This window comes from Aspergillus novofumigatus (genome assembly GCF_002847465.1).
Source record: "Aspergillus novofumigatus IBT 16806 chromosome Unknown P174scaffold_1, whole genome shotgun sequence".
NCBI classification, from domain to species: Eukaryota; Fungi; Ascomycota; class Eurotiomycetes; order Eurotiales; family Aspergillaceae; genus Aspergillus; species Aspergillus novofumigatus.
This window is the reverse complement of record NW_020194274.1, coordinates 2,966,686-2,979,485: the sequence shown is the minus strand read 5'-3', so window position 1 is coordinate 2,979,485 and position 12,800 is coordinate 2,966,686. Positions and strand designations below refer to the sequence as shown.

Sequence of the window (12,800 nt, the reverse complement as noted above, 5' to 3'; positions counted from 1 at the left end):
ATCACATTTAGGACATGCAGAGCGAGAAACAATCAATAACATTCTCTTCAATCATTTTGACTTATACACCTTCTGATCATTTGAGAGTACTCTTTGGGAACAGCAGAGGAGCCACTACCAGTCTGATCATGTGATCTAATCCACCCCCTCCAAAGCTTACATCATCAAAGTAATCCACGCTATCCCTATATTAGCAAACCATAAACATGGCTACGGTCGGCCAAACACCGCCGGCGCGAAAACAGTCGGGAGTCTTCGTTTGCTCAGATCAACGGCTGCTTGGTCGCAAACTGTCCTTCGCTATCACCATCCCATGCGCTTAGGATCTAGTTCTTGAGGCTGGATCGAAGTCGCAAACATGAGGGTCACAGAGATTGTCATTGATGTGAGTTTTTTCTATCAAGATCGATGAATTAAACACCGTCGTTTATGGCTGACTTGGTCGCTGGCAGGGCTTCAAATCGTACGCTGTGCGTACAGTTATCTCAGGGTGGTATGGGCTTCTTTTGTGATCGCTCTATGGATTGTAGGCTGTCGTCTACGGCTATTTTTGAATATTCATGATTTTGTGCCACAACCGCTGGAAAGGAGCTGACCGTTATGCGCAGGGACGAGTCATTCAACTCCATCACTGGGCTCAACGGCAGTGGTAAATCGAATATCCTGGATGCCATCTGTTTCGTTTTGGGAATTACGAATATGTCAACCGTTCGTGCGCAAAACCTTCAGGATCTCATTTACAAGCGAGGTCAGGCTGGTGTCACCAAGGCTAGTGTGACAATTGTCTTCGATAACCGGGATACCGCCAAATCGCCAATCGGATTCGAAGAGTATGCTACCATTTCAGTTACTCGCCAGATCGTCCTCGGAGGCACCAGTAAATACCTGATCAACGGCCATCGTGCTCAGCAGCAGACAGTACAGAACCTCTTCCAGAGTGTCCAACTGAACATCAACAACCCAAACTTCCTGATCATGCAGGGTCGAATTACAAAGGTCTTGAATATGAAGCCCGTGGAAATTTTGTCTATGATTGAGGAAGCGGCTGGCACGCGTATGTTCGAAGATCGACGGGAGAAGGCGGTTAAAACAATGTCCAAGAAGGAATTAAAATTGCGGGAAATCGAAGGTTTATTGAAGGAGGAGATTGAGCCTAAGCTGGAGAAACTTAGAGCTGAGAAGCGAGCTTTCCTTGATTTTCAGCAAACGCAGAACGACCTGGAGCGGCTGACCCGGCTGGTGGTTGCTCATGACTACCTTCGAAGCGGAGAGCGGTTGCGAGTGACGGGCGAGGAATGCGAGACCAAAGGACGCAAGATGCAAGCGCTCGAGGAGAACGCCGCCAAGCTCAAGAACGAGATCTCCCACTTGGAAGAGGATGTGAAACGGGTCAGAGCTGCTCGTGACAAGGAATTGCGAAAAGGAGGCAAATTCCAGGCTCTAGAGAACGAGGTCAAGTCGCATTCGCACGAATTAGTCCGACTGACCACGCAATTGGACCTTAAGAACGCCAGCGTCTCAGAAGAGCAAGAGAAGCGAGAAACAGTCAAAAAGACCGTCAAGGACCTTGAGAAAGTTCTCAAGGAGAAGAGGGAGATCTACGACAAACTGCAGGCTGAATATGATGCCGCAAAATCTGAACTCGACGCCCAGACGGCCGAAGTCGAACAAAAGGAGGAACTGCTTCAGACATTACAGACCGGCGTTGCATCCAAGGAAGGTCAAGAAAGTGGGTATCAAGGGCAGCTACAGGATGCCCGTAATCGCGCCAGTGCAGCGGCAACCGAACAAGAGCAGGCCAAGCTTAAGATCGCTCACCTGGAAAAAAGAATCAAAGAGGAGGAGCCTCGAGCCAAAAAGGCAAAACAACAAAACTCCGGACTCCTCGACGAACTGGAAGGCTTAAGGGCTCAAGCGAAGAAGCTGGAAGCAGAGCTCACAAGGCTCGGCTTTGAGCCTGGAAAAGAAGAGCAGATCTACCAAGAGCAGTCGGAACTGCAAAGAGACATTCGAGATTTGCGCGAGAGAGCCGACGGGCTCAAGAGAAAAGTGGCAAACGTCGACTTCACCTACACAGACCCCCACCCAAATTTCGATCGATCCAAGGTCAAGGGCTTGGTTGCTCAGCTCTTCACCTTGGACAAGGACAAGATTCAGGCCGCCACTGCCCTGGAAATTTGTGCCGGAGGCCGTCTTTACAACGTCGTTGTCGACACTGCGGAGACTGGCACACAGCTCCTTCAGAATGGCAAACTGCGTAAGCGTGTGACAATCATTCCTCTCAACAAGATCTCCTCTTTCAGAGCTTCTGCGGAGAAGATCGGGGCAGCACAGAATATCGCGCCGGGCAAAGTGGACCTCGCTCTGTCTTTAATCGGTTACGACGAGGAAGTCACGGCGGCGATGAACTATGTCTTTGGCAATACCTTGATATGCCAGGACGCGGATACCGCCAAGAAAGTGACGTTCGACCCGGCTGTCCGAATCAAGAGCGTCACGCTCGAGGGAGACGTCTATGACCCATCCGGAACGCTGTCTGGTGGTAGCTCACCCAATTCCAGTGGTGTTCTTGTCACCCTTCAGAAGCTAAATGAGATTACACGGGAAATGAGAAGCAAGGAACGGCGTCTCGCAGCCTTAGAAGACACCATGAGGAAGGAGAAAAAGAAACTCGATACTGTCCGCGCTATCAAACAGGAGTTGGACCTCAAGAGCCACGAAATCAAGCTGACAGAGGAACAAATCAGCAATAACTCGTCCTCATCGGTAGGGTTGCCCAACTGGGATTTGACTAGAAGCTATTCTGACTTTGGGACAGATTATTCATGCTGTCGAGGAAATGAAATCAAACATCGAGCAGCTGAAAAAGGACATCTCTGACGCAAAATCTCGTCAAACCGAGGCAATGAAGGACATCAAGCAGATCGAGAAGGACATGAGTGAGTTCAATAACAACAAGGATAGCAAGCTGGCGGAATTGCAAACTACGCTGGATTCTCTCAAGAAGAAGCTTGCCAAGAACACAAATTCAGTCAAGGCCCTACAGAAAGAGCTCCAAAACTCAAGGCTCGAATCTGAACAAGTTGGCAGTGATTTGTCGGCGGCAGAGGAGCAGTATGCCGAGGCTGAGAATACGCTGAAAGCTCAGATGGAAGAAATCCAGTCTATGAAGCGCGAACAGGCCCGAGTCAAGGTTTGAAAAGAACGTCGATGTATTGTGTGCGTTGAGCTAATGCCGTTCCTTAGGACGCTCATGATATCGCCCAAGCGCAGCTTGAAGACGAAAGAGCCAAACTGACCGGCTTCGACGAGGAATTGCGTGAACTCGAGGAGGCAATCAAGTCGAAGAACTCCCGGATCACCGAAGAGGGCCTTGAGATGCAGAAGCTCGGACATCAGCTTGAAAAGCTGCAGAAAGACCAGCAGGCGGCTGCCCAAACGGTTGCACATATGGAGGAAGAGCACGAATGGATCGCAGACGAGAAGGACAATTTCGGCCGCCCCAACACCCCTTACGATTTCAAGAGCCAGAACATCGCGGAATGCAAGGCTACTTTGCGAAATGTCACCGAGCGATTCCAAGGCATGAAGAAGAAGATCAACCCCAAGGTCATGAACATGATCGATAGCGTGGAGAAGAAGGAGGCCGCTCTGAAGAACATGATGAAGACTGTGATCAGAGATAAGCGCAAGATCGAGGAAACCATCATCAACCTGAACGAATACAAGAAGGAAGCTCTCCACAAGACCTGGACCAAAGTTAACAGTGACTTTGGTCAAATCTTTGCAGAGCTACTCCCCGGCAGTTTTGCTAAATTGGACCCTCCTGAGGGCAAGGATATCACCGATGGTCTTGAGGTCAAGGTGTCTCTAGGCAAGGTGTGGAAGCAGAGTCTGACGGAACTGTCTGGTGGTCAACGGTAAGTTTGACATCTGTGATGTGTAATTGCCGAAGCTGACATGTCAAACGCTTGTAGATCGCTTATTGCCCTTTCACTGATCATGGCACTCCTGCAATTCAAGCCTGCGCCAATGTATATTCTGGACGAAGTTGACGCCGCGCTGGATCTGTCTCACACGCAGAATATTGGTCGGTTGATCAAGACCCGTTTCAAGGGCTCTCAGTTCATTGTTGTCTCTCTGAAGGACGGCATGTTCCAGAATGCCAACCGCATCTTCCGGACGAGGTTCAGCGAGGGAACCAGTGTGGTCCAGGCTTTGACACCGGCCGATATGAAATAATGAGGGTATCTACTGTTTGTTTTCTCCTGTCTATATTCAAAGGCTTGATTGTTGCTCAGGGATATGGTTTTTGAGTTGTACTTGGGCTTACTGGGTCGGAAAATCGTCCGTGATCGGCCATGCTGCATCTCGGAGGTGGTGTTTCTAGGGTGATATACATGATTCTTGGATGAGTCTGCTTTGATTCCTGGTGATGATGAATGCATAATGATGATTTTTTCAATCCCTCAAAGTAATAGGTAAATTATGGGAGTCAGTCGTCCCTTGAGGATGACTTTGGAATATCCTCGCAGCCGTAAGGATTGCTGAGTCTGGCAGGTATACTTCCATTATACATATATCTCTATAGAAGCACGACGTCCCCAATTTTGTGTTGCTTACGGGCCAATCAAGCCGTCTGTTCCGCTGGCCGGAATAACAACTGTCAGATGTCTCCGAGTTCCGTCATTCTGCCCACCGCCACCCTGCGGGTGAGCATCACTATCACCGGAAATTTAGTGATTGCCTGGCACTTTCATTCAATCGTTTTCCAACGTCAACCCTGACAATTCTTTCAGTGTGCTAAATTATTATCTTCACTTAATACTATCTCTTGCGTTTACCTAGCCACGTCTCTCTTGCAAATACATCAACTTTGGTCCTATCCGCGGGTCGTCCAGACCAGTCATTTAGCCGATAATAATGTCCGAGGAAGAACCATCGCTCAACATCCCGTCGCTGCTCACTTTAGCAGTCGTTTCTTTCTTCGTTATCAGATGGTTCTTTAAGCGCGACGGTAGTCCCGACGCAGGAGGCCCCGCGCCCGTGGTCGCGGGAACATCGTCGACCCAGCCCAGGTGGAACAAATAGCTCAGATGTTTCCTCAGCTCAGTACTCGCGAGATCATGTGGGACTTGCAGCGCAATGGCGGGAATGTTGCAGCGACTACGGAGCGAATCCTCAGTGGACGTGGACTGGATATGGTACGTGTCGGCGGTTCCCCTATATGTCTATCACCGGCGGAATGCAGACGATGCGCCGCGGGCCTGTTTCGATTCTTATTGAAGCGATTGATACTAATGAGATGGTGTGTGTAGCCTCCACCCTCTTTCCAGCCTGCGATCGTTCTACCCTCTACTACTGCTTCTCCGGCAGCTGCGCAGCCCTCCTGGACGTCCGGGGCTTCCCTAAAGACTGACGGCCAAGATCTGATCTCCCGATACAACCTCAGCTCAAAAATCAATGGTAGTGCCGACGCTACCAGTGATCAGTCATCGCAGAAATCGACGAGCGGGTGGTCGCAGAGCAAAGAGGAGCGACAGCGCTTGTTGCAGAAGCGGAGAGACGATATGATTTTGGCAGCTCGGAGGAGGATGGAGCAGAAGCAGTGGCAGGCCGACAATGCGTCAACTTGAGCCGGATTGAGAAAAAATTTCATGATCTTCAAACTCGCATTTGTAAGGATACTGTTTCGTTGTTCTCTGCTCATTCTTATGCGTGTGGGACATTATACCATTTCTTTTTACCTTTCCATCCAGCCAAGTTGGGACCTATAGGTTCAACACAGGCAGTTTCTTGTGAACAGTTTGTCCGGGTCTCTGCAGTCTGAGCGTGCATTTTGATGGTGTTTCCCGGTGGCAGGATATTTTGCAATGCTTGGAAACTATAGGGTATATATACATTTGAAACTCGTTCAACCGCAATAGCTTGCGCCGTGTGTGTCCTTTCCATAACTCCATAATGCAAGAAAAGCGAATCGGAAAAAGGGCTCTAGAACTCCATCTCGTCTCCATCGTCCTGGGTGGCATCATATCCCCCATTGGCCATCTCTTCCGCCATCTGCTCCCGCCGTGCTTGTTCTTTCGACGCACCGATTTTCCTAGATATGGTGTCAGTTGTTTTCTGTCTCCCCCGAAACCAAGTAGAGTGACCGCCGTACCTAAGCCCATCTACGACCCCCGTCACAAATCCTCTCGACTCACCAATCTCCATCGCCCCAACACCCGTGAGAGCCACTCCACCTCCGCCGGTGGCAGCAGCATCCAAGACGTCCACTCCAGAGCGTATCTTCGCCATACGCACCTCCCGCAGCTCCTTCAGCAACCGCCGTATCTGGTCCGGATCCACCAGATCGTCACTTGCCGCGTCGAGAAGCATATTGCCCACCTCCAACCAATGGTACGGTAATGACGGAGGCTCGCCGGACTGTGTATTGTCCTGTGCGATGTTCTGCGGCAAGAATGGCGGCGAGGGAAAGTATCGCTGGCCGTCCGGCGTATGACGCGCCTTGGCTATCGGTCTCTGTCCACGGTTGCCGTCGCGGACGCTCGGCTGCCCAGGCAGCGGGGGAGGCGGGGAAAAGGCATTCTCGTATTCGTGATGTTGCGTTTCGATCTCGAGGATCAGGGAGAGGGGCTCAGGGTGAAGCCATGCGGGCGGGAGGATGTTTGCGCGGCGCTGGCGTTTGAGGAGAAGGGCTAGCCATAGTGGGAGGGAGGCGCGGCGAGGAGGTAGGAGTGGTTCGACTTGACCCTGTTTGAAGGTTTGATTGTTAATTTCATGAATTGAGCCGTGCTTGCCGAATGATTGATGCTCTCGGGTTGGTGATTGTACCGAGTCCATGTCCCGCAATGCCGCGACATGGATCTCCCCTCACACGCGACATATCGGGGAGGATAGCAATTTCGACGGCGCATAGCAGCAAGCAGTCCGTCTGGCGACTTACACCTAGCAATTCAAGGCCCTCCAAGCGTTGACGAGGGAGAATCGTTACCATCTCCATCTCCGCTAGAAAGGCAATTTCCGGGGGCGTGATGCCCCGCGGAAGAGGGAAGGCCATCGAGCCTCAGGCTTGGGGACCAGGGAGAATTTGGACGGATGACTATTGATGGGCAAGGTCCCTCTGAGAGCGAATTATCGCATCGAGACTTTTTGGAATTAGGGAAATGTGATTATCCAGTGATGCATATGCTTTGTCTCTTTCATTGTCCGTTTTTGGAAATCGTTAAGGACGATGTTTGAACCGTTTGCAACTGAACTATTTACTGGAGCTTGGATAGCTTAAGCTCCATCCACGGATCTTTGCTTTCTCTCCCTCATTCGCTTTATACTAGTGGCATTAATTTGGTTGTCTCATATGAGATATAGACAACATGAGTGCCGTGCAGCCTGTATCAGGCATCTCTCTAGCTGCTCGATATGCGGTTCCTTTTGTGCTCCTGCTGATCCCGCTATGGATGGCCAAGGTGAACACCGTCGTTCCGGATCCGTACCTCGACGAGGTTTTCCATGTCCCTCAGGCACAGGCGTACTGGGATCATAAGTGGTTCCATTGGGACCCTAAAATCACGACTCCTCCAGGTCTTTACTTCTGGTCTTACGTCCTTTGTGCTGCTGCGCTAGCACTCCGTGGCTCTCCAAGGGAGCTCAACGCTGAAGCCCTCCGTGCTACCAATGTTGCAGCTGCAGCGGTCTTTCTTCCCTGGCGGCTGCAGACTCTTTTGGATGCATTGCGTAAGGTGCGCAATACGCGCCCTTCTGGAGCTTGGCTGAGCCATACGGTGCTGAATATTTGCCTTTTCCCGCCACTGTTCTTCTTCTCGGGGCTCTATTACACGGATATTGTCTCCCTCCTTGTGGTCATTGAAGCCTATAATTGGGATATCAAACGCTCCGCGGGATCCGGATCACTCCTCAAGACGGCAGTTTTTGTTGCGACTGGATTGGCCGCTCTTGTTCTCCGGCAAACGAACATCTTCTGGGTGGCCATCTTTCTCGGGGCCTGCAGGTGGTTCGGAAACTTCGTCAGTCCTCGAAGGGCAGCCAGGCCTCAAGCCCGCTTAAAATCATCCAGAGCGGTTTCAACAATGAACTGTACGACCCGCTTGTGTCAGAGGCTTCCTTCTTTGGTGAGTGTCTTTCCTGGCCACCTGGATGACGCGTACTCACTGAGATGAAATTCAGACTATGTCAAGACATCAATCTCGCTTGCTTCAGTTGGTCTGAGGAACTTCGTCCCGATAATAGTCTCAGCGGTTCCCTATCTCGTCATCCTTGCAGCCTTTGGTGGATTTGTGCTCTGGAACAATGGAGTTGTCCTGGGTAAGTCTTGTAGGCCAGGGATGTGGATGTGTAACTGATGATGTGCTAGGACATAAAGAGTTTCACACAGCAGGTCTGCATCTCTCGCAGATGCTCTATATCTGGCCTTATTTTATGTTCTTCTCTTGGCCCATCCTGATTTTCCCAGTCATCAATCTGGTGCTTCCAAACTCTGTGATACCGGCATTCTTTGACTATGGATTCACCAAAAAGCAAAAGGGGCTTCCCGGCATATTGACGGCCCTGGTCATTCTTCCCATCATGCTGGCCATCGTCCATTTCAACACCATCATCCATCCATTCACTCTTGCCGATAACCGTCATTATATCTTCTACGTCTTTCGTATTCTGCGCTTGCATCCAGCTATCAAATATGCTGCTGTTCCTGCTGCCTACTTTATTGATGGCTGGGCTGTGATTTCTGCATTTGGATTCTCCACCACCAAGCCACAGCCTCAATTTGTGCCGATCACGAAGCCAAACGAACTAGCTGCTGCTCAGAAAGGGCAGTTGAAGGAGGCTGCCCGCAAGAAAGAGAAGTCTGAACGCAAGTCCAAGTCGAAAAAAGTCAGCCAAGTGACGACCTCGCCGCCCGCCCAAGAACAATTTTCTCCCGAGGTTCTTGCTCGAATCCAGGAGCACCTCGCTCAGCGTCAGAAGCAGCAGCAGGAAGCCCCACGAGTGAGCTTTGTGCTCGTCTGGCTTGCAGCCACGGCACTATCGCTCGTTACTGCGCCGCTCGTTGAGCCACGCTATTTTATCATTCCCTGGGTAATGTGGCGGCTTCATCTACCCCCACAGCCCGTGCCTCTTGTGTACCGTCAACAACGGCCTCGTGATGAGCGGGAGGCCCTGCACGCCGACCTGGCAACTAATTTCTCATTGTTCATGGAGACGTACTGGTTCTTGGCGATCAACGCTGCAACTGGGTATATCTTTTTGTACAAGGGCTTTGAATGGCCACAAGAGCCGGGGAAGGTTCAGAGGTTCATGTGGTGAATCCCAACTGCTTTCTTTTTATATCATTCTCAATTGTGTTAGTACCGGCCACTTGTGTGATCATTAGAAGGTCTTGTATATATACTCGAACGGAAGGGTTGTTGTAATATAGAATAGAATATCAAAAGCTTTTCTCATAAAATCGAAGCTCCTCATGAATGGCCCTGAATTGTTCATTTGTCGGACTGGGACTGCGATTGTGGCAATATGACATTTAGTGTCAGCTGCAGCGGAATATGTTCAACTCAGTTACCAAAAGTGGCCATCCTCATTTCCTTCCAGCCCTTGCATCCGTTCTTCCCATCACCTACGCATTCGCATTGCACAGGATATGCACCAGAGTTTTCCATCTTGACTTGACCGTCAATGGTATGTCAACGGATCAGCTTGTCATCTTCGGTTCATTCTATTTTGCATGCCGTACGGTCATCCTCGTCTATCACACTCCGCCCACCTCAACTTCGGCTTCGTACTAGGAAGTCAACCAGACACTTTTCATCTATCACCTACTACGCGATGGAACAAGAAGACCGACCGTCCAAGAGGGTCAAATTATCAGCTCTTGATCAGCCAGAGCCCAGTGAAGCAACTCCGACAGCCGTAGCAAATGGCTTGGCATCCTTGCACAGATCCATCACTCCTCCTCCATCATCACGACCTCGTAGAGAATCATCTGTGCCTCAAACGTCCATTCAATCTGCAGAGTTGGCTGGTCGTCGACCGCAGTTGATCCCATCTCCCTTCCAGCTCACTCATATCCGGGACCTTTCTGCTGCCTCAGGCAACAATGTCGATACAGTTCGGTTGAAAGATATCCTTGGGGATCCCATGATCCGAGAATGCTGGCAGTTCAATTTCCTGTTTGATGTGGACTTTCTGATGAGTCAGTTTGATGAGGACGTAAGACGCCTGGTGCAGGTCAAGGTTGTGCATGGATCGTGGAAAAAGGACGCCCCGAATCGGATTCGGATTGAGGTATGCTTCTCGTTCTTTCATCCTGCAAGAGCACTAGTCTGTGTGATGAAGATGTTTACAAAAGCAGGAAGCATGTCCTCGATATCCGAATGTTGAGGCGATAACTGCCTACATGCCCGAACCGTTTGGCACACATCATTCGAAGATGATGATCCTCCTTCGTCATGACGATCTTGCACAGTATGTGGAATGCTCATGGAGTCGCTTGCTTTTTAGATTGCTAACTGAGCAGAGTTGTCATTCATACGGCTAATATGATACCGGGCGACTGGGCGAATATGTGTCAGGCCGTCTGGCGGTCTCCTCTTCTCCCGCTGCGAAAGACCGAAAGGGAACCTGAGGGACCTGGGGTCATCGGCAGCGGGGCAAGATTCAAAAGGGATCTGCTCGCCTACCTGAACGAATACGGCGTCAAGAAAACAGGGTCCCTGGTCAGACAACTCGAGCGCTTCGACTTTAGCGCCGTTCGCGCCGCTTTGATCGCAAGCGTCCCGTCCAAACAGAGACTCAGCACTCTGGATTCGAGGAAGAAGACGCTATGGGGATGGCCAGCTTTGAAAGAAGCTACTCGCCAGATACCTCTGACGCCGAAGGGGAAAAGCCAAACTGGGCCGGCCCATATTATCACCCAGGTAGGACCGACCCTCGTGTCTATACGATCAAGCTCTGACCACAGTAGATCTCATCGATAGCCTCCCTCGGACAGACAGACAAATGGCTCAAAGACGTCTTCTTCACTTCACTTTCACCCACGTCCTCCAGGGCGAGTATCCCTCAACCGAAATTCTCCATCATCTTCCCTACTCCCGACGAGATCCGCCGATCTCTAAACGGCTATGGATCCGGTGGATCGATCCACATGAAACTGCAAAGCGCCACACAGCAGAAACAACTCCAATATTTGCGGCCATATCTGCGCCACTGGGCGGGAGACAGTGACAGCAACGCGACCAGTACTCCTCAACGGGAAGCTGGTCGCCGCCGTGCGGCACCACATATCAAAACGTACATTCGCTTCTCGGACACAGAGAAGATGGACACAATCGACTGGGCGATGGTGACCTCCGCCAACCTATCTACTCAGGCGTGGGGAGCTGCCGTCAACAACGCGGGAGAAGTGAGGATCTGCAGCTGGGAGATTGGCGTGATGGTCTGGCCGCAGCTTTTTGTTCAAGAAGATAATACCACCGAGCGACACCAGCAAGCGGTCATGGTCCCGTGCTTCAAACGAGACATTCCACCGCAGCTCCCGGAGGATATGCCAGAATGCGACGTCCTCGTCGGGCTCCGGATGCCATACGATCTTCCCCTGACCTCCTACAAGGCCGATGAAGTCCCATGGTGCGCTACAGCTGCCCACACCGAACCGGACTGGCTGGGGCAGACATGGGAGGGGTGACTCTTACGTCTATAGCCTACGGTGTATACCATAGAAACAACAACCAAGCTCATATCACCACGTGCGTAACTGGATTCATTCTTATTAACTCCATACGTAGCGTATATATCCTCCCAAGTATCATCCACCACATCCCGCAACCACACCGTGCAATCTACGCACGGGTGCCGTACTTGTTAATCAAATCATTCACCTGCTTGATATACAGCGCCTGAGCCTTCTGCGCACTGATGTGGCTAATCTCCTTCCAGGCATTATACTTGAACTTGGCCTGTGGTATCATTAGCCTGCTTCCTCCCCCTTCAACAACCCCCCGGCAGTAGAGAAGAAATACATACCTCCATCTGATAAAACGACGGCTCAGCAGGCTTCTCGCCCCTCGCCTGCTTGAAGTACTTGTACAGCTAGGAACCATCAGCACCTCCCTCTCACTCTGTTATACCAGGGTTGGCAGGGGGAGGACATACCCCCAACTTCTCCTCCGGCCCGGGCTCCTTCTCCAGCATCTTAACCAGTTCCGTCGCGAATTCGAAACCAGCCTTCAGGACGGCATCGTTCCCGGCTGCGGTTGCGTCGTCGCCGGCTGCGAGGACGGCGTCGAGGGCAGCCTGCAGGGCGGCCTTGTCGATGGAGGCGGCGGACGACTGCAGGGCGGGGGTGAATTTCTCCTTGGAGGCGGCGGCGTCGAAGGCAGTGAAGAAGTCGGTGAGGGAGGCCATTTTGATGACTTGCGTTTGTATCTGTTTGAAGCTGAAGTAGATTGGATAGGTGTGTAGGTGTTTGGATAGTTGAATTAGGGGGAAGTGGTGAGGGGTGAAAATAGCGGAGGTGGGATAGATGGTGGGGTTGATTAGCAGAATCCGTTGGGGCCAGTACGAGTAAATAAACAGACTCTTACAGACTATGAGACTGTGCTACGTCAGAACTCGGCAACTTCTACAGAGTGTGTGGTTTGACAAGCTTAGACTAGTATTTATTTAGGTGATGCATGTGAATACGTCAGTTGATATGCTCCCTATACTAAGTCATATAGTAGTATGCCAAGTCATCTCATCACATGAAAAAGTGACCATGAGGACAGTAACCCAAACATCATGCTAAATTT

The 12,800-nt window shown here is 50.9% G+C and overlaps 5 protein-coding genes across 5 annotated transcripts; 3 read left to right on the top strand and 2 right to left on the bottom strand.

Annotated features, from left to right (window-relative positions):
• Window positions 1–269: 269 nt before the first annotated feature.
• P174DRAFT_33267 (condensin subunit SMC2) lies at window positions 270–2,971 on the top strand. The gene is made up of 3 exons (XM_024821669.1): window positions 270–385; window positions 453–493; window positions 609–2,971. Exons 1-3 carry the CDS (start codon window positions 359–361, stop codon window positions 2,878–2,880), a joined length of 2,340 nt encoding a protein of 779 aa, XP_024687509.1. The 5' UTR covers window positions 270–358; the 3' UTR covers window positions 2,881–2,971.
• Window positions 2,972–4,782: 1,811 nt separating this feature from the next.
• Window positions 4,783–5,926, top strand: P174DRAFT_437350 (putative AMFR protein). Its single transcript, XM_024826276.1, has 3 exons — window positions 4,783–5,046; window positions 5,079–5,204; window positions 5,319–5,926. Exons 1-3 carry the CDS (start codon window positions 4,924–4,926, stop codon window positions 5,634–5,636), a joined length of 567 nt encoding a protein of 188 aa, XP_024687508.1. The 5' UTR covers window positions 4,783–4,923; the 3' UTR covers window positions 5,637–5,926.
• psf2 (DNA replication protein PSF2) lies at window positions 5,851–7,208 on the bottom strand. The gene is made up of 3 exons (XM_024821667.1): window positions 6,947–7,208; window positions 6,161–6,753; window positions 5,851–6,100 (listed from the first exon to the last, which is right to left on the bottom strand). Exons 1-3 carry the CDS (start codon window positions 7,058–7,060, stop codon window positions 5,992–5,994), a joined length of 816 nt encoding a protein of 271 aa, XP_024687507.1. The 5' UTR covers window positions 7,061–7,208; the 3' UTR covers window positions 5,851–5,991.
• Window positions 7,209–7,373: 165 nt separating this feature from the next.
• alg10 (dolichyl-P-Glc:Glc(2)Man(9)GlcNAc(2)-PP-dolichol alpha-1,2- glucosyltransferase) lies at window positions 7,374–11,753 on the top strand (the record flags this gene model as incomplete). The annotated part of the gene is made up of 9 exons (XM_024831515.1): window positions 7,374–7,982; window positions 8,009–8,129; window positions 8,185–8,322; window positions 8,372–9,300; window positions 9,540–9,579; window positions 9,851–10,296; window positions 10,364–10,476; window positions 10,529–10,928; window positions 10,976–11,753. The coding sequence occupies 9 exons, from the start codon at window positions 7,374–7,376 to the stop codon at window positions 11,693–11,695; spliced, it is 3,516 nt and encodes a 1,171-aa protein (XP_024687506.1). The 3' UTR covers window positions 11,696–11,753.
• Window positions 11,754–11,849: 96 nt separating this feature from the next.
• P174DRAFT_500499 (acyl-CoA-binding domain-containing protein) lies at window positions 11,850–12,414 on the bottom strand (the record flags this gene model as incomplete). The annotated part of the gene is made up of 3 exons (XM_024830975.1): window positions 11,850–11,966; window positions 12,034–12,099; window positions 12,163–12,414. The coding sequence occupies 3 exons, from the start codon at window positions 12,412–12,414 to the stop codon at window positions 11,850–11,852; spliced, it is 435 nt and encodes a 144-aa protein (XP_024687505.1).
• Between the last annotated feature and the right edge of the window lie 386 nt (window positions 12,415–12,800).